Source organism: Balaenoptera musculus, chromosome 9 (assembly GCF_009873245.2).
Source record: "Balaenoptera musculus isolate JJ_BM4_2016_0621 chromosome 9, mBalMus1.pri.v3, whole genome shotgun sequence".
NCBI classification, from domain to species: domain Eukaryota; kingdom Metazoa; phylum Chordata; class Mammalia; order Artiodactyla; family Balaenopteridae; genus Balaenoptera; species Balaenoptera musculus.
The window spans coordinates 87,380,304-87,401,724 of record NC_045793.1 but is presented as its reverse complement, the minus strand read 5'-3'; the positions used below and the strand labels follow the sequence as shown (position 1 = coordinate 87,401,724).

The 21,421-nt window shown below is 38.3% G+C and overlaps 1 protein-coding gene across 1 annotated transcript in view; it reads left to right on the top strand.

Moving 5' to 3' along the window:
- CCDC146 (coiled-coil domain containing 146) overlaps positions 1–21,421 on the top strand; it is a 138,554-nt gene that overhangs the window by 18,953 nt on the left and 98,180 nt on the right. Inside the window, exon 2 of the mRNA XM_036864252.1 lies at positions 9,312–9,481. Coding sequence (XP_036720147.1) covers positions 9,323–9,481 — 159 coding nt within the window. The 5' untranslated portion in view covers positions 9,312–9,322. The remainder of the gene's footprint in view (positions 1–9,311; positions 9,482–21,421) is intronic.

Genomic DNA, 21,421 nt, shown 5'->3' with positions numbered 1-21,421 from the left:
TTTGGCCCCGGCTCTGCATGTATGTCACCTGAGGGCATCTGTTCTTCGCTCAGACAGGCTGGGGTTAAACTAGCAGCTGATTAGGGGGCTCTGGCTCACTCAGGCTAGGGGGAGAGAGCGGTACAGAATGTGGGGTGAGCCTGTGGCGGCAGAGGCCGGTGTGACATTGCAACAGCCTGATGCACACCGTGCATCCTCCTGGGGAAGTTGTCTCTGGATCACAGGACCCTGGCAGTGGCATGCTGCACAGGCTCCCTGGAGGGGAGGTGCAGATAGTGACCTGTGCTTGCACACAGGCCTTTTGGTCGCTGCAGCAGCAGCCTTAGTGTTTCATGCCCGTCTCTGGGGTCCGCGCTCATAGCCGCGGCTCACGCTCTCCTCAGGCACTCCGAAACAATGGTCTCTTGCCTCTTAGGCAGGTCCAGACTTTTTCCTGGAGTCCCTCCCGGTTAGCTGTGGCACACTAGCCCCCTTCAGGCTGTGTTCACACAGCCAACCCCAGTCCTCTCCCTGGGATCTGACCTCCGGAGCCCGAGCCTCAGCTCCCAGCCCCCAACCATCCCAGCGGGTGAGCAGACAAGCCTTTGGGCTGGTGAGTGCTGGTCGGCACTGCTCCTCTGTGCGGGAATCTCTCTGCTCTGCCCTCCGCACCCCTGTTGCTCCGCTCTCCTCCGTGGCTCCAAAGCTTCCCCCCCGCCCACCCACCCCACCCCGTCTCCGCCAGTGAAGGGGCTTCATAGTGTGTGGAAACTTTTCCTCCTTCACAGCTCCCTCCCCGTGGTGCAGGTCCCATCCCTATTCTTTTGTCTCTGTTTTTCCTTTTTTCTTTTGCCCTACCCAGGTACGTGGGGAGTTTCTTGCCCTTTGGGAAGTCTGAGGTCTTCTGCCAGCATTCAGTAGGTGTTCTGTAGGAGTTGTTCCACATGTAGATGTATTTCTGATGTATTTGTGAGGAGGAAGGTGATCTCCGCGTCTTACTCCTCCGCCATCTTGAAGGTCTCTTCATATTTTTTGAGCAAGCAAAGATAATGGAATTTGAAAAACGTGGGCATTTTCATAGCAAGAGTGAGGAATGGCTTGCAACGTGAGGATTCTAGATTGCATGCAAACATGTAGAATCTCTGTTTAACAGACCTTCTGGAAGACTGTCAGCTTCTGAGCTACTTGGGCATTCCACACCTCCCACAGGCTTTGGAACTCAGTCTCTGCTTACTACTAAATTATTTGCAAACTATTAGGGAGACCAATAGGGCTTCTGAGTCACTCTTTGAATTTCTGAAGCCTGACTGGGCTTGCAGAATGACTGTAAGTTACTACAGATATAAGATCCAGCATTTCTTGTCATACTTTGTGTATGTGAAGGCGTTCCTTTGGTTTGTAACTATAACAACAAGTTCTATAGCCCATTGTTTTGCACAGCTCAGTCTTAAGGCCTCATGGACTGCCTAATAATTACTGCTCTACAAGAATTAATTTGGTTTTAACTGATTTACACTCTGCTGCTGGCCTGCTCTTTGCTGAAGGGGTCCTAGCCTTACACCTTCGGGGCGACAGAAGTTGAATTCAATCAGCCTGCCTGTATTCTTGATCCTGCTTTCCACTATTGGAGGCCTAGAGGAAAGGGCTTTGCTAAGGCCACAGCAAGTGTCCTGTAGAGTTCAATGGGAAGGGGTCAGGAATTTGGAGCCAGTGAACGTGGGTTTGAAAAACCACTACCATTTATTGCTGTGTGATCTTGGGCACATAATTTACATTCTCTGACCTTCAATTCCCTCCTCTATAAAGTGGAGATAATAATTCTTATGGAACATGGTTGTTGTAAGGATTAAGTGAAACAATATGAGGGAAAGTTTTGTTTAAATTTTGAAGGACTATATCAATGTTACTATTAGGTGCACAGGCAAGTGGCCACTGGGCAGGAATATCTGCACACGGATGAGGGCAACCAGGAGGATGTGTCAGAGACAAAAATCATGTCTGTTTCCGTGACAGTTCTTCCACATGGATGGTGCTCACCATCACGACGCTATATGTTATACCCACTCAGAAATGAGTACTATAGAGCTCCTTTTGGCACTGTATGTTTCTGAGAAGAAAGGGGGAAAAACATGTGAATCTTTGAAGAAAGAGTAACTTTTCTTGGGTCTGCGTTTGGGGTAGGGTGGGAGTATGCACACAGAGGCAGAAGGACAGTGAAATGAGTTGGAAGTAGGGCTCCAGCTCTCTCAGCATCCTTCCATCCCAAGGAAGGGAGCTCATGCTGTAACAGTCTTGGGTTTTCCATGATCATGGGCAATTAACAGGTTCCTCACTGATTACACATGCAAATAATTTAAGACTTAACTGTCTAGTACTGTGAACACTTACTTTAAAGTTTAGATATGCACTTGGAGCTTCCCCTCAAGAGTTTTGTTTTCTTTTATGTGTATGTATGTTTTTAATTAAAGGTTTGGTCCAAGCCACATTGCTACTTTAACACTTTGATTATGAGACAAATTTTATCTGTACACATTGACTGCAGTGGCTTTTTTTTCAGTGCCAGAATGTTTCTTCCCCACCCCACCCCCGCAGGATTCTCTTTTGAGAGGGTTTTTTTCTTTCTCATTTTTTTGAGGAACAGAAAGAAGTTGTGGTTTGATTTGCTGGGTCTCAATGACAAAGGTTTTCTACTCCCTCTTTTTAAAAACACGAACTGAAATCTGTATCTATATGTTTAAAAAAATGTTTCAAGTCTAATCTTTGAATGATAGTAATGGATATTGTATAATTGTACATAGAATTGCACATAAAGTATCTAGATATGAATAAGTGCAATAACTGTATCTGTTGCATTTAGGACTGCCAAGGTCATAGTATCTGATGATGATGATGATGTCATTGTTGAATTAATTGGATCTGAGGTGACGATAGGTTGCATGTCGGGTTGGCTGCCCAATATTCTGAGCCTGTCATGCTGGGGACCAGAGGCTTCTCAGAAAGAAAAGCCTTCAATGTAGGCTTTTAACTCATCTTCAAAAGAGAATATGCATGTAATCACAGCGACACACTGACAGGACTGAGAGGCACTTGCCATACAACTTTAAATATACCACAATTTTTGTAACCCCATTTTGATATTTCTGTGTTTTTTAATAAATATAGGAAACTGAAACAACAAAAAAATTAGATGTCCCAGAATTTCCCCTTCCTCCAAGGGGTCCAGCTCTGAATTACTGTAGAAACGGTCGTGTAACTAACCTTTTATAGCAATGGGTGCTGGGGAAAGGAGCACAGGATTATGTTTCCAGGGCAGTTAGAACAGCTAAATTATGAAAAAGAATGCTCAGGTTCTGTGTGGGACTAAGGAAGAAATACTATGTTTGACTTTACATTATACTCCCACTATTCTAAAATAAGCAAAACTTGTGCTTGTTCAGTGACAAGTAATATCAAAAGAAAATGTGGTAGTTTCCTGCTACATCTTTCTTGAAGCAAGCATTGCCGTTTTACAAGAGTCACATCATTTGTGTATCCTGGCTCATTCTCTGGTGCTTGGGGTATTTGGTTTTTTTGCATGTGCTTCTTGTAATTTGTCATTCAAGACAAATTTCCTTCAAAATCAAAACAAAATGATGATCACCTCTTTAGCTTTAGGAAGAGGAAGTGGCGGTGTGTCTTACAAAACAGCGCATACCCTGCAATGTTTATTGCTTAATTATTCTTTGTGAAGCTTCCATTTTGGCTCTATCTTATAGCCCCGAGATGAAGTGTGAATAATAGAGGAGTTCAGTGTTCTTCTGTAATGGGACTAAAGCTTTTATTTATCTTCCTTTCTCCTTCACTGACCTTTTGCTTTTCTGTGTCAAAGCTCAGTACATGTCCTTTCGTTCTAGAAAGCCTCATACAACCATGTCCTTCTCGGACTCCTACTGTGTAGCGTGGTACCGCCTTGGTTCAGGCTCTCACAATCTAACCTTCCAATCAGGGCTGCTTCACTGCAGAACTTTCCCTGTGAATGAAGCCCGCTGGGAATGTGCAGTGCCTGTATAAACCTGCTTCTGCATCCATGCTTTCACAGCACCTATTTCAGTTACTCATATTTTTATCCTTATGTCTGTGATTCTTTGATTAATTGCTAGCTCACCAGTCTGTGAGCCCCCGTGAGGTGAGGGACCTTGTCTGGTTTTGCTCACCGTGGCATCTATCTCTTACCCATAGCACGGGGGCTGGCTCATAGCCTCTAAATTGTCTCCTTGCCTCCAAATTCACACCCTTTGCAAACCATTCTTCTCACTGCTACCAACATCTTTACAAACTCAGATAAGTCCTCTCTGCAGAAAATGTAATGGCTCCCCATGCGTATAGATTAAAATCTAAATTCCAGGACACAAGCTGCTTTTTAAGCCTTATCTACTTTCCTAAGAATACTGCTTTTTATTTAGGTTTATTTTACCTTACCTTGTATGACATAGAGCTAGTTATTTCCCTGCCTTGCTTCCTCTTTAGTTTGTAAATAAATTGCTTGCATCTTTGCAGACTCTTGGTCTTCATAAAACGACTCAATAAGTATTTGCTTAATTGATTTAAGTATTATGGAGATATATGTCTCCAGAATCACTATACTTGATAGCTATATAGTTCTTCTTTCACCAGGAATTTAGATGTTTTATAATTATTCTCGTTTATATCACTGTGCCCTGCAAATATATTTTATTCCGTTGTTTTATTTATAGCTCTCAATTATATTGCCTGCCGCATGATAATATTAGTATAATGGGCTCTGCAATTCTATATTAACTGATCCTTGAATATTTTTTTAAAGAGTTTTGTTTTTTTTTTTTAATTTATTTTTGGCTGCCTTGGGTCTTCATTGCTCCGCACGGGCTTTCTCTAGTTGTGGTGAGCAGGGGCTACTCTTCGTTGCTGTGCGCAGGCTTCTCATTGCCGTGGCTTCTCTTGTTGCGGAGCACGGGCTCTAGGCGCGCTGGCTTCAGTAGTTGTGGCTCGCGGGCTTGGTTGCTCCGCAGCATGTGGGATCTTCCCAGACCAGGGCTTGAACCCGTGTCCCCTGCATTGGCAGGTGGATTCTTAACCACTGTGCCACCAGGGAAGTCCCTTGAATATTTTTTTTGTCTGTTAAACTTTGGTATCTACTTAATGTCCTTTTGTCCCTGTATTTAATTGGATTAATTAGTGTTTTCGATTTTAATTCACATGAGACTTTTGCATTTGCCTCTATTGTGTTTTCTTACTTTCTTACTCTTCCTTCTTTCCTAAGGGTTGAAGTTTTTCTGATACTGTCTATCAGAATTCTGTTATAGTGTCTTTTAGTTGCTTCCCTATGTAAAATGTTTTACCTGCCTTAACATATTTAGAATGTTTTCAAGATAATAGAGATCGAAAACTTCAGCAGACTGAGGAATTTGTACAGATTCAGCACAGCACCTTCTTTTGTTGCCTACGTAAACTGTACCATATTTAAAAGTGCCATGCTTTGAGAAGATTGCCTGAACTTCAGCTTTCAAGTTAATGCCATCTTGATTGTAAAGATTCCAAGAGCCTTTAAAATATAATTTTTTTCCCCCGTGGAAAGGCATTTTATTTTAAATATAGCAGTGCGTACATGTCAATCCCAAACTCCCAATCTATCTACTTTAAAATAAATAGATGTACTGTACTTTGCAAAACTGTAATAGCAGAAAGCTGGAAACATTCCATATATTTATAAACAGGGGATTATTTGAATAGTTTGTGGCACATCTATGCAATGGGGTGCTATGGAGCTGTGAAATGGAATGAGAACTATATATATTATTATGAAATTCTTCAGAATATATTATTAAGTCTAGATGTCTAGATTTTGCTTCAAAATAATATGGAGAGTGGAGAGGGGAAGTGAAAGGGTTTAGATAAAACAAAATTACTCATGAACTGATATTTGTCTAAGTTCCTATGGTTACATTTGAAATATTTCTTAAAGAAAAAGCTGAAAATAACAGATATGATCTAATGTTCTGAAGAAACTAGTTTCCTGGGAAAGCCCTTAACATTTTTCATCCATGAAATGATTGGACACACGTTTTAGATTATTAACACAAATAAATCTAGATATATCACCAAACCATTTTCGACTCCCTGAAGATTTAAACAAGAAATTGTGATTATTGCCGAATGTAAAGTGTTGTGATGCCTTAATAATAATAGGTTCTATTAAAAGACTGCTTTATGGCATTAAAAACATGTATGTTAAAGGAGGGGAAGTCCAAACAAAATCAATGACTATTAATATCACATAAAGAAAGACAATCTGACATGTGGTGCCTCCTGATAGAAGTACATGCTACCACCTATGAAGTGTTTTTGTAGCAGAGGAGGAAGACAAGTGCAAGTGTAATTTATGGCTGTGGCAGAAAACTGGAGATAGCAGAGTGGAAGCTAGAAGTCCAGAGGCATTATCACATCTAATATGCATGTATTTTTTATGAAACAGAAAAATTAGTTACTCCCATTTTAGAGAGGAGAAAAGAAACGTAATGAATCGATGATATGCCTGTGGCCACTTTAATAAATTCAGGAATAAGAGCCTACCAGGCCTTCTGGATTCATATTTCAGAACATATTTTCCACATTAAAAGAATGGGGATCCCTATCATCAAACAGTAGCTAATCTGATAAAATAGAGGTGATACATGTTCAACAAAGCCTTAAAATTACATAGGCAGAACACTCTTCAACATAAATAGCAATATTTTTTTGGATCCCTCTCCAAAAGTAAAGGAAATAAAAGCAAAAATAAACAAATGGGAACTAATTAAACTTAAAAGCTTTTGCACAGCAAAGGAAACCATCAACAAAATGAAAAGACAACCTACTGAATGGGAGAAAATATTTGCAAATTATATGACCAATAAGGGATTGAGATCCAACAAATATAAACAGCTCATACAACTCAATATCAAAAAAACAAACAACCCAATCAAAAAAAATGGGCAGAAGACCTGAGTAGACATTTTTCCAAGGAGGAAATGCAGATGGCCAGCCAACAGGCACATGAAAAGATGCTCAACGTCGCTAATCATCAGGAAAATGCAAATCTAAACCACAATGAGATATCACCTCACCTGTCAGAATGGCTATCATCAAAAAGACCACAAGTAACAAATGTTGGCAAGGATGTTGAGAAAAGGGAACCCTTATACACTGTTGATGGGAGTGTATATTGGTGCAGCCACTGTGGACAACAGTATGGAGGTTCCTCAAAAAACTAAAAATAGAGCTACCATATGACCAGGCAATTCCACGGGTATATATCCAAAAAAAGCCAAAAACACTAATTCAAAAAGATACATGCACACCACTGTTCATAGGAGCATTATTTACAATTGCCAAGATATGGAAACAACCTAAGTGTCCACCAACAGTTGAATGGATAAAGAAGATGTCATATGTATATACACGTGGAATACTACTCAGCCATTAAGAAGAAAGAAATTTTGCCATTTGCGGCAACATGGTTGGACTTGGAGGGCATTATGCTAAGTGAAATAAGTCAAACAGAGAAAGATAAATACTGCATGATATCACTTATTTGTGGACTCTAAAAAATGTAACAAACTAGTGAATATAACATAAAAGAAGCAGACTCACAGATATAGAGAACAAACCAGTGGTTACCAGTGGGGAGGTACAAATTATTGGGTGTAAGATAGGCTCAAGGATGTATTATACAACACAGGGAATATAGCCAATATTTTGTAATAACTGTAAATAGAAAGTAACCTTTAAAAACTGTATAATAGGGGCTTCCCTGGTGGCGCAGTGGTTGAGAATCTGCCTGCCAATGCAGGGGACACGGGTTCGAGCCCTGGTCTGGGAAGATCCCACATGCCGTGGAGCAACTGGGCCCGTGAGCCACAACTACTGAGCCTGCGCGTCTGGAGCCTGTGCTCCACAACAAGAGAGGCCGCGACAGTGAGAGGCCCGCGCACCGCGATGAAGAGCGGCCCCCACTCACCACAGCTAGAGAAAGCCCTCGCACAGAAACGAAGACCCAACACAGCCAAAAATAAATAAATAAATAAATAATTTAAAAAAAAAGAGATCATGTACAACATGGGGAATATAGCCAATATTTTTTAAAAAATTGTATAATAAATTTAAAAAAATTTTTTAAGCAAAAAAAAAACTTATGACGGAGTTATCCTCTCCAGCAAGAGAAGAAAGTAAGTACGCTCTTCTGTTGCATGCAGATTCACATATATCAGAGATCAAAAGAGCAGATTAGATTAGCATTCTCTTATGCAGTGGAGACCTCTTACCAGTTCTCTCTTAGAAGGGTAACCATCCCAATGCCACCAAAATGAGCCAACAGAGACCTTGCCAGGCAAGACAGGGGCCCTTTTAGAAACTACTCTGGGTCCACTTGACTACATGAGCAAACCGACGGCCAATACACAGGGCTGGCTTCAAAGGTGTGTGACCTGTGCAGTCAAAAAAGGACCCGCTCAGGACTTCCCTGGCAGTTCACTGGTTAAGACTCTGTCCTCCCAATACAAGGGGCCTGGGTTCGATCCCTGGTCAGGGAACTAAGATCCCACATGCCTCGTGGTGCTGCCAAAAAAAAAAAAAGAAAAAGGGATCAATTCTCTGAAGGGCCTGCACTTGGCTTAATGCTCTGGCGACACCATCTTGAAATCCTTAGTAATTTTATTTTTGAGCTTATGCTTTGTAAGTGAAGTCTGATGGGACAACTGAGCACACACATGAACAGCACAGACAGGCCAGTTGGCAATGCGCACAAGCATATAGGCATGAGCTGTGTGGGTAGCAAGCAGTGTGGGTATGGAACAATCAGCCTGGCAGCCTAGTGTGCAGATGCATGCCTAAGGCAGTATGTGGCACCACAGGGTGCTGGTTTTTATGTTTCCAAAAATAATTTGAATTAACTTTGTGTTATATTTTAAGGATGAAGCTTCTTTTTATTAACCCAATCCATGAATAGTAATTGAGTGCCTACTACAATGCTCCATAAACAAAATTAGGTTTCTTTTCTGCCTTCATGGAGCTTATATTCTAGTTACATAATTTTTTCCAATTAATGCAGTAATAGTCTACTCTTTAAAATTAGAATTATTGCTTTGAGTGCATCATTGGAGAGTATCTTTACAAAAAGGCAGTCTTTTATAATAATGTGATTGTAGCTAACTTTCCTGACCTATAATTTCATTGAATAGATTACTCTAGTTGCTTTACTTGCTTTTATTATTTTCCATTAATTTTACCATAACTGAAGACATCCCTAAATAGCTGAATATGGAATGATTTTATTTTAGAATTGTGAAAAATGGAAGACAGTACCACAGACACAGAACAAGAAGAAGAAGAGGAGAAAGGTGAAAAGGATCAAGAAGACCCCATTTATGCTGTAGCACCCACGATTAACATCCGAGATGAGCGATTCGTTGATGTATCTACAACTCCAGCTTTCATTTGTCTGCATGAGGTACATATATATTTATATATTACAGTAAGACTTGCCTCACTATCTACTTAAAAATTCAGATGAAGTTAATATCATTATCAAAATAATTTACTATTTGCAACCTGGAGGAAATGTGTACTGTTTGAAGCACTTTAAAATAAAATAGCCCCTACATTCTCTTCCAAAAGCCTATGGTATAATCTTAGACTAATGCAGTAGTGTAGGTACTGATACTTTTAAGGCATAATAAATATTTGCATATATGCAGCCACTTACGTATACTCTGTATGTTGGTAAATGATTTCTTTCATTACTGGATACATTACATTTACATCCATAAAATGAAGATAAAAGATCTTGTCATATAACGATAGAAAGAATATACATTTACCTAACCAAATGTAGTTACTGCAGTAGAGCACAGAAACATGCTGTTTCCTATTAGCAGAGAAGCAAAAAGGGGAATCTGATTTTTGTTAGATTTTTGTCTGATTTTTAAAAAAATGAGATGAACATTTAGGAAATATCCATATATGAGGAGAGTTTTTCTTTAACAGTAACTGACCACATATGCAATCTGTCACGCTTGAGAGCTGTACTTTAGAAAATGATTTAGAGGACATTTGAATTCTGGACTCTTAACCTTGTGTAAATATAACTGAATAAAACATCTAAGAAATTTGATAGTCATAATAAAAATAAGCTTAAAAAAGTCTTTGGGCAAAATGAGACTTTACTTAAAACCAAGAAGCAATACTAAATCCCTGCCCAAATATTTTCTTGGTGTAAATATTTTAAACAATTGCTACAACTGTTGTTGAGCTTTTGTTTTATATATACATATAAACCTCATATCAGGAACACATGATGTCAGTTTGTCCCATTACTCATGTTTTCAGCATTGATCACTTGGTTAAGGTGGTGACTTCTAGCTTTCTCTCCTATAAAGTTATTATTTTTCTTCTTGAAATTGATAAGCACCTATGGGGAGATACTCTGAGGCTATTTAAGTATCCTATTCCTTCTAAAATTTTCACCTACTAGTTTTACATCTCTTGATGATTCTTGCCCAAATTAATTATTATTACAATGGTTGCCAAATGGCAATTTTCTCATTCCATCATTTTTTCTACATTTATTAGTTGTCTTCCTACTATAAGGTAGAACTTTCTCTTCTATTCTTTCTATCTGTCTATCCATCCATCCATCCATCCATCCATCCATCCATCAGGGTGGACTCATGAGTTCTTATTCTACTCAATGAGCTATAATCCATTATTGCCATTATTCATTTTGATTCTTCAGTTGTCCCAGATTTGGCCAGTGTACACCCTTTCAAGAAGGCTCACTTTTGACATGCTCCTATGATTCTTTGTGTACCTTTTAACTTTCTGTCATAGAATATGTTCCAGGTTCATCTTGCATTTTCTTTGCTCCAACTCTAGGATCAGCCATTTCTCAAAGGATCCTTGGTTCCTATTTTAGTGGAGAATGATATTTGAAAACTAAGATCTCAGTGCTGGGTGTGTTCATTGCTATTGGTCTGTCATTGCTTCTCAGCACTCTCAGAGCTGGGAAATAGGTGCATAAATATATTTATCCACACAAATTTATATCTGTTTCTATACGTATCTTGATATATTTAGAACGATGAGTTCATATCTCTAGTATTAATATTTTCAAATGATCAGCGTTCTCTATTTCTGCTAAAATCCATCATATGTCCAGCTTTGCAATAGTATTTCTACTTTTATACCACTACCTTTAATAATTATATCAAATAAAGGTACAGTTTATTTCTACCAAAGGTTATGCTAACAATAAAAATTATAGTCAAATTTTTTAAGCCACAGATAAAGAAATATGGAAGATTTGACTTGTAAAGTCAAAGGAGAACTTAGGACAACTTCTCTTGCATATTGATCTTCAATGTAACAATTCATTAAATATTTCAAGAATCTCTCAATACTCATGTATGCACAAATTATAGCTATTAATCATTGAGTATGACCAGCCCCTAATACAGTAGATAACTTAGATTATACGATGAAAGAATGGTCCTCCCATTTTGAGTAGTAATTACATCAGTAATTTTACTGCCGGAGAATTCTTCCTTTAGCCAGCAAAATCTTGCAGAATGAATTATTGGCTTCAAACGACTTTGTTTCCATAATAAACACCCCTGAGATTGTTCCTATCGGCATCTATAGCTTTTTTTTCTAACTCTTTTAACATTCCTCTAAGATTCACGAGTCTTACAATTTTTTTAACCTACTATATAAAAGCTATCCTCCTTCAGTTGTCTAAACAGAAGCTGAATCTGCAGAATAGCAAGAGCTCTGAAAGAAAGCAGTCAGAAATCCACTTCCAAAGACCCAGATGCTTGGCATCACATTGAAAGAACCAGATGCTGCTTATAGCATTTATTGTTGTTAATGCTAGTCAGACAATTGGTCCAGCACTATTGAGCTGTAAAACATGGATGTCATGCTGTCATCTAATATTGCCTACAGAATGTGTTCAGTATTTATGGCACTCTGCGATTTGGGCCCAAACTATTTTTGTAATCTAATAATTTACTTAGGTCCTCATGATCTTCCGCTTATGTTACTCCCCTTAGCATGGACTCTCCCGTATTCAGATGGCTAGGAAACTGGCACATATTCACAAAGCATGATACAAGGTCGTGGCTGTCCACAATCCTCCTACTCACGTTGCCTCTTGAAAGACTGTGCTACTCCAACTGAAAAACTCAGATCAAACACTTGTATAGGCCACACTTTGCAACCCCTGCATCTATTCCTAACCTTTTAGAATCTGGCTCAGTTCCCACCTCCTTCAAAAAACTGTGCCTGAGCAGTCAGTTCACAGTGTTTTCTCCAACCTGTCTACTCTTACAGCATTTGTAGGCTGTACCTTTCACTTGATACGAGATCATTAACAGATATTTATTGAATATCTTCTCATCATATAATATTTTGCATAGAAAATTTAATTTCTCACTGATATTATGATCACATTAAACAGTAAGACTTAACAGGATATGAACTACACTGTGTTAAATTCACACTTTGGGATTAATGTTCAAAGTGGTGCTTGGGAACTAAGTCACATCAATGGACTGTGTGGGTTAATTCTGGACACCTGCTCCCCAACTCTTCCACTGCTGCCTAATTATGAGGCCTGGCACTCCACAGACTTTTCTTGTCCCGTTGAAAACTTTTCTTAAAAAAATTTTTTTTGTTAAGGTATAACATATACACAGTAAACCTCACAAATACTCAGGGTCCAGGAATTTTTTTTACATATGCCAATAACCAACATGTTCAGAACTAAATTCATCATTCTCCCAATCCTAATTCTCCTCCTGCATTCTCTTTATCAGTTTGAGGGTAAAATATCTCCATTAAGTATTTCTTGAATTTATCTCTTCTTCATTCCTGCCATATTCCCACTCAGATGAAAATATACTTCCTGCAACCCAGTGGTGTCCCTTGAGACTCTTCCCAGTCATTTCTCCCACCAAAGTTAGACCTATTCTGACTTATCACTATGTATTAGTTTTGCCTCTTTTCAAAAATCATATGAATGGAATCATACAGTATGTTTTCCGTTGTGTCTGGCTCCTTTTGGTAAACACTGAATCTGTGAAATTTATTCATAGCACCATGTGGGCCTTAGTTCAATATTTAAAAATTGCTATATAGTGTTCTTTTGTGTAAATATACCATAATTTTCTTGTCCATTCTATTCTATTTAGAGATTTAGAGACTTGGGTTGTTTCCTGTTTGGATGATTATGAATAAGGTACCATGATCATTCTTGTGCATGCCTTATACTTATGAATTCATTTATCTTGGGTGTTTACCTAGGAGTGGGGTTCCTGTGTCATAGTTTAGGTTTATATTCAGCTTTAGTTGATACCTTCAAATGGCTTTCCAAAAAGATTATACCAAGATATACACCCTGATGGGCAATATGTAACTGTTTTCATCTAATACTATGGCAAGGGTCATGTGTGATTTTATTTATATCCTACACAGCACCTGGCTCAAGACCTTGCACAGAGACAAGCAGTAAATATTTAGTATATAAAAATCATTCTTTTAACAAATAGCATATGTCTCTTCGTTCAAAGCTCATGTCTGTGGCACATTCAGGCTTAATGTAAGTTATAGCTTTCATGGTATTCCCTAAGTCAGGATTTCTACTTCTAAACTGTGCATGGTTATGCAAAGTAGCACTGATTTCTAAGGGTGACCTTGGTTGTCAAATGTCAGTGTGTCAGATGTTGAAATTTTCCAAAACTTGGAGGCCATAAAGTCATCCTTGTCTTAATGCCAAGAGCCAAAATCAAAACATGAAATTATCTTGCCTAAGACTTTTGGCTCTTTTATTTTTCACCAGAACGAGTCAGCTCCTCCCTTCTCTTCATTTCCTAAAAATAATTCTTGTGCCAGTCGTTGTTAAGTCTTTGACCTGATTTAACCAAGGGGTAGAGAAAAGGTAGCACAGGAGCATTCGGGAGGCACAAGGGACAGTGTGAAGGGAAACAGGAGGGAAACACTAAGGAAGTAAAAGTGTGACTCTGTACAGAATACGAAATTCTGTTAAAAGTAGAGTGTGGGGTATGCAAGCATTGTGGGTGTGTAGATGAAGATGGATTAGGCTTGTTGACATGTGACCTTTTCACTGAAACAGCTTCTATATAAAACTATCAACTTTTGGACTCCTTAAAAATGTGTAATAAATATATTTGTGTTCAAGTTTTAGTTTCATGTCCAATGGGAAAAGAACTGAGATAGCAAGAAGTTTTTGAAGAGCGGTGGGAGACATTAAGTCTTACTCCGCTTAACAGATATTAATTCAGCACCCACTATGTGCCAGGCTCTGTGCTAGGAGATGTTTATTACCATTATTATTAAAGTTACTGAAATTTACTCAAATGTATCCTTTCAGCTCCTCCTTTGTTTTGAGCACCTCCTGTGTGCTGCACAGTGCTAGACGCCATGGACACTCATAGGCATAAAGCATATAAAAGGGTACTGTTCTTTAGAAGCTTAATTTGGGAAATAAGAAACTTGACATGTTAAATATCAACAAAAGGCAATGGGTCGTTGAGAACCTGGAGGTGCCACAAGTGTGATTAGAACTAAATGGAAGGAACAATCACCGTGGGTTGAGATGATCTGGAAAAAAGCTTTTCAGAGGCAGTAGGACATGAGAGGGGATATTTTGTCCATATCCGTGGTGTCCACTATGAACCTACTTTTCTTATCTTAAGCTTTGCCCACACCTATACATGCACATACTTGGAATGTCTTCACCTGGATGACCCCCAAGTTACCTCCAACTAAACATGCTCAGAATTAAATTTATTATTCTCCTCCCAAACCTAATTCTCCTCCTGTATTCTGTCAGTTTATTTTCTCTCTTAAATATCTATTAAATTCATCTGTTTTCCATTCCCACCGTATCACCAACTGGAATACCATTTCAGTTATCAAGATAAGATGTGAAGAGAGACTGAACCAAGCAATGGCCATGGAAAAAAGGATAGAATACATATAGGAGAGATAGTAAGGAAGTATAAAATGCTGGATTTAGTGTCTGAATGGATGGGGATGGGGTGAGGGAGAGAAAAAAGTCTAAACTGATGTTTGGATTTCTGATTTAGGAAAGTGGCTGGATTATGGTACTATAAGTGACAGAGAATTCAGAATAAGCAATGGTCTGAGGGGAGTGTCCAATATGTGAATCTCAAGCTTACCAGGGAAGTCCCTGGGCTGGAGATATAGACATAGCAGGTTCTTGGTATTCAGACTGCTTTTCTGAAAGGAATGCAAATTGCTTCTTATGTGTATTTAACAGCACAGGCTACCACTGCATATTTATAAAAAGATGTTGCCATTGTTTACCTAATTCCCTACCTTTAAAATTATATCTTTTTTGGGGGGGGATATTCACATGTTCAAAAGACACTTTCTTATTTTTTATTAATTTTGATCTCTTAAGGCTGGTAACAGATTAAATACATTTTTGGAATTTTTAATAAAAATTTTAAATTAATTTCTGAAAAATTGGTGATTTTCTGATGCTACTAAAGCTTCCTTCATTTTCAAGATTGGATCTTCTATAGAGTTACTGATGAGTTTCTTGAAATAATCTGTAATGAAATTTAAAATGTTTTTCAAAGATTGAAAATGTTTTCTATTTCTTTCATACATGAATTAATTAATCAAGTAACTGGTTACAAAGATGAAAGTGTAAGATTCCCATCCTCAAGGAGCTTACAGTCAAGGTAGTTTCAAGTATATAATTTAATTTTCATAATGATTCCATAGGGAAGTTTGAGATATCATTATTTCCATCTTAAAGGTTCTGAAAGATTGAGACTTGCCCTGGTTTGCACAGCTAGGCAGTGCAGAGCCAGGCCTGGAACCCAGTCTCCTGTCTCCTAGCCTGACACACATTTCACCTGACATTCTTCACTTGACATTCACACATTTAAACACTGCTATTTTAGGGTTTTACAAATTGACTTTTTAAGTAAACTGTATATTAAAAGAAAAAATAAAGATAAATATTTTAACTCTCTATTTAAATATTTCTCTTCGGTTTCCCTATCCTTTCTTAGTTATCACACCTCACTAATAGCTGTACTTAGAGAATAGGCATTTAAAAACTGCTAAATTTCCTTTTAAAATATTTCCACAAGTCTTGCTATTGTTGGCATGTTTTCACTTTTCCTTCAGACATTGAGGCAGGCTTACAAGAATAATTCTTCAAGATTTTGTTTGGCTGTCAAGAAACTTTAAACAGACTGATAATTTATTAAACAATACAGATAGGTTCCATTTTTCCCATAAAGGGTCTTATTTTATTTTCTTACTTTGACAGTAAGGCGGAAATTTTAAAATCTTTCCAATGTGGAAGAAGACCGTGGGTCATGCCTGGCATACACTTAAACATTTGGTGTACTGACACGGCTCATATCTATTTACAAAAATTGGAGATTTATATCAGGATTACAGGCGTAGAAGCCATATTCCACTTTGCAAAGTAGATTAACACCCCTAAATTCAATCAGTAAAAATCGTACACTGTACAAGAACTCAGGATAAGAGAAAAGAAGGCCCCATGTTAGGATATCCTCACCCTTGGCACCCTGAAGATGATTCTGGCCAGGAATCTGGGGTGTTGTCACAAAAAACTCCGCTATCTCAACACGTGATCAGCATTAAGTGGGAGTCAGAGAGTGTTGAAAATTGGGGCTAGAGAGGACTTGGCAGTTCTTCTGCCTCCTGTCTGTGAGCTTATCTCCTTCTACTCATTCTGAAAATCTTTCCTGAGCATCCATCACACGTCAGACTCCAGGCTTGGTACCAGAGGCAAATGCAGCAGGGAGCAGCTCTACCCTCGGCCGCATGTGTTCCTTCATCTGGGTGGTTAATGCTTCTTGATTTCCCCTTCCCTCTTTTGATTCCTTTACTGACATAATGAGAACCTAGTTTGTGTGTGCGTGCATGCCCGTGTGTTTATTTTAATTATATACTTAATAAAGTTTTAATTACCTCTTTATTTTTCATTGGTTTTTTTAGCTACTATTGTAGCACGTTGATTTAAATATTTAAAATAATACTCTAAACTCGGATGCTGTTTTTTTTTTTGATAGTCACTGTGAACAGATGTTGCTTTCTAAATTAAGGATTAGGAGAAATACTTAATGGTACTGTTTTTTTCCTCTGAGAAAGAAAGTTCTTGAGAGAGAAAGTAAGTTGGTTTTTGATAGCTTGTGGTTTTCAGTAGAGAATGTGCATCTTGAGAAACAAAGTACCTTTAGTAATCCAAGAACTATTTGAATATATTAGTCACTAAAGATGGAAGCTTAAGGATTAAAATAAATAATGCTTTTTTGATTAAAATCTATTTTATATAGGTGGATGGGGAGATGGTACTCTTATCTGTTGGGGAGATTTTTGGGGAATAAAGCAGAGGGGAGTAGGATTGGGAATTTGGCTATTCAGCAACTGGATTTACAGGTAACATCAGTAAATGAGTCAGCAGTAGTGAACACCAGAAAAGTCTGCTAAAACAAAGCAGTCATTACAGTCTTCATTAGCCAAACAAGATCAGGATCTCAGTGGTCAAGTAGTGAGATACAAGCCAGACTAGGAAGTTAAAGAATAGAATATCAGAGAGCCAGGTATTAAAGTTTTTTCAGCCATGAGGTTAGTAATTTTTTCTTTTTAACTATTTTCTAATACATAAAATATGCAGTACAGTAAGTCCTCTACATACAAATGAGTTCTGTACCAAGAGCGACTTCATAAGTCCAATTCGTTTGTAAGTCCAACAAAGTTTGCCTAGGTACCCAACTAACACAATTGGCTATATACCGCTGCTTTTACGCTTGCTTCCGGACATCCTGGGCTTGAAATAAAGACACTGTACTACTGTACTCAATACAGTACTGTACAGTAAAGTACACAAAAGCACAACCACTTGTAGAGGATGCACTCATGTGACAATATACACCAGACATGTGAACTAACTTACGTGATTGGACATGTGAACGCACGTTCGCATCTTTGAAAGTTTGCAACTTGAAGGTTCCGATGTAGGGGACTTACTGTAGTACAAAATTCAAAGGTGCAGAATAGTACACAGTGAAAAGTAAGTCAGCCTGCCACCCCATCCCACAGTCCGCTGTCCCCTTCCCCAGAGGCAACCATCATTAACAGTCTCCTATATAGCCTTGCAGAAGTCTACGCACAAACAAGCAAGTGGTAGTATAATATACATACTTGCTGTTTTCACATATACATGCAACTGTTATGTTCTTTTTAATGTTTGCATGGTATTTCAATGCACGGTGGAGTATACTTTAACCAAATCCCTATTATAAGATATTTGGATTATTTCTGACCTTCTGCTCTTACAGACAATGATATAGTCAGTAAACTTAGGCGTGCCTCATTTCACACTGAAATAATTATATTAAAAGGACAAATTCCTATCCCAAAAAAGAGGGGATATATGTAAATATATAGCTGATTCACTTTGCTGTACAGGAGAAACTAACACAACATTGTAAAGCAACTATACTCCAATAAAAATTAATTTAAAAAACTCAATGAGTGTAAAATAAAAATTCAAGTGATAAAAAAGCATTTTGTCATAATTTGACAGCATTTTTTTCCTATCTCCATAGAACATAAAATAATGGTGTGTCATATATTCAATGATGTCTTAGATTTAATCAAATGTGTAACTATTTTCTATAAAAATCTTAAACATTGGCATTATTTTAGAAAATTATCCATAGTTCCAAATACTAACACTAGTGCACCTTCTTATTTTAAAAAGTGAGCATACTTTAAGTCAGTAGAATTTACCTCCAATAAATGTTTACTGAAAACCCTCAAAAAAAGAACTATACTACATACAATGTGGAATATTAAAGTAAATAAGACAGCCCCTGAACTAAAAGAATTAAAAAAAAAAAAAAAAAGGACAAATTCCTAATAGTGGGATTGCTGGATCAATGGGTTTGTTCACTTAAAAAAATTTTTTTAATTGTGGAAAAATAGACATAACATAGAATATACCATCTTGACCATTTTTAAATGTACAGTTCAGTAGTGCTAAGTATATTCACCTTGCTCTGCAGCCAATTTCCAGAATTTTTCATCTTGCAAAACTGAAACTCTCTATCGACTAAACAACACCTTCTCATTTCCTCCTCCTCCCAGCTCCTGGAAACCACATTCTACTTTGTTTCTATGAATCTGACTACTCTTAGATACCTCATAGTTTACAGTATTCGTCTTTTGTGACTGGCTTATTTTACTTAGCATAATGTCTTCAAGATACATCCATGTTGTACCATGTGACAGGATTTCCCTCCTTTTTAAGACAATAATATTCCATTGTATGTACATACCACATTTTGTTTATCCGTTTAGCTGTCAGTGGACACTTGGGTTGCTCCCACCTCTTGGCTATTATAAATAATGCTGCTATGAACATAGTGTACAAGTATCTCTTTGAGATCCTACTTTCAATACTTTTGAAGTGGAATTGCCAGATCATGAGTTCGTGTATTTAAAAAGACTTTTTTTACTGCTAAGGTGCTCTCCATAAAGGTTATAATAATTTATGTTCCCCTCAACAATAAATGTCTCTTTACTGTGCTCTGTCTGACTTTTCAACTTTTGTCACTCTGTTGGGGGAAAAGGTTATCTCATCATAGTCTTTATTTACATTTACCTTAAAATGAGTGGAGTGGAGCATCTTTTCATATGTTTAAGATTGTTTTAAAATACAGTGTATTGGGAGTCCCTGGTGGCCTAGTGATTAGGATCTGGCGCTTTCCCTGCTGTGGCCCGGGTTCAATCCCTGGTCGGGGAACTGAGATCCCGCAAGCCTCGGGGTTCAGCCAATAAATAAATAGATAGATAGATAGATAAATAAAATATAGTGTATTAATAGAAAATGTGAGGTATAGGAAGGCCAACGGGTCAGGAGACAATTGCCACTGGAATGATAGTTTATTACTCACAGTTCCTAAAAGAAGGAGGCATGCCATGTCATGGCGGGGGGCCACGTGGGGAAGCAGCAGGTGGGTCAGGAGGCAGAGGGAGAGGGAGGAACAGTGGGCAAGAGCCTTTATGGTTGTTTCCCTGGGAAGGAATGGATGAGGCAGAGTAAGCAGTTTAGGACTGGCTAGTTTGAATAATTTCAGCAGGCTCTGGGGCATAGGAGAGGTCCCTAGTTGTTTGGCACCTGGCATTGGGATGATTAGGGCAGTTGTACAGTTAACCAGTGTGTGAGGGCCTAATAAACGAGATGGTTGAGGGTTTGGACTCTGGATTGGTTGGTTTCCATTTGAAAAGTTGTCCTCCTCCCAGGAGGAGGACTCTTGTCAAGGTGGGGGAGGAGGACAATGAGGGAGGCAAGGTGACTCAGGCATATTATCAGGTTGTTTTGAACAAGGCGTATCTGGCATAGGCATGTAGGGCAGATGTTAAAGCATCAACTTTACAGAAGCTGGAAGCATGGTTAATGTAGAGACCAATTTGTACTTTCTTTTTTTTGTAAATTTTGTTCACATCCTTTTTTCCTTTTTTTGTGTGTAGTTTTTCTTAGAGATTCATAGAAACTCTTTATACATACAGAAAGTAGGCCTTTGTGTATAATATGCACTCCAAACTCTTTCTCTCAGATTTTGGATTTCTTTTGAGTTTGCTTAAGGTGGCTTTTCTCCATGTGGCAGCTTATTTTTTATGTGCTTAAATTTACTGATCTTTTCTTTTATAACTTCAAGATTTTATGTAATACTTAAGAAGAACTTTGGCACTCTGTTACATAAATTGTTTCCTGTGTTTTCTCCTAGTACATTGATAGTTTGAGTCATCATATTTTAACCTTTATTCTATCTGGCATGTATGTTGGTATAAGGGGAAATGGAGAGGAGATGACGGGAAGCTTAGAACCTCGTGCCAAGTCCATTATCTTCTGAGGCAAATGTTCTTTACATATTCCCAGCCCATGCATGCCTAGGTGTAGGCAAACAAGTATACCTGGGTGGCATCAGAGATACGAATTAAGGGGGTACAAGCATTACCAGACATCAACCTCAGATTAAGAAGACAGGAATTTTGCTGTCTATAGAGACTACATCTCAGAATGGACAGGTTCAAACTGTCTTAAATACTACTGGTTTGGAAAGAAAATCTCTGATTGGTGGGGGGTTGCGGGGAGTGGAAGAGTGGTTCAGTAAAAATGGGTTGTAATCCTTGGTCTGCATGTACTAGCCGTCCAGGCTTCAGAAGGCCATGTAAGTTCTCTGAGCCTCATTTTACACTAATAGTACATTTCTCACCTTCAGGGGTACCTCACTGCCTACCATCGTGATTTTCACCCTCTTCTTAAACTGCTTTTATCACTTTTTTTCCA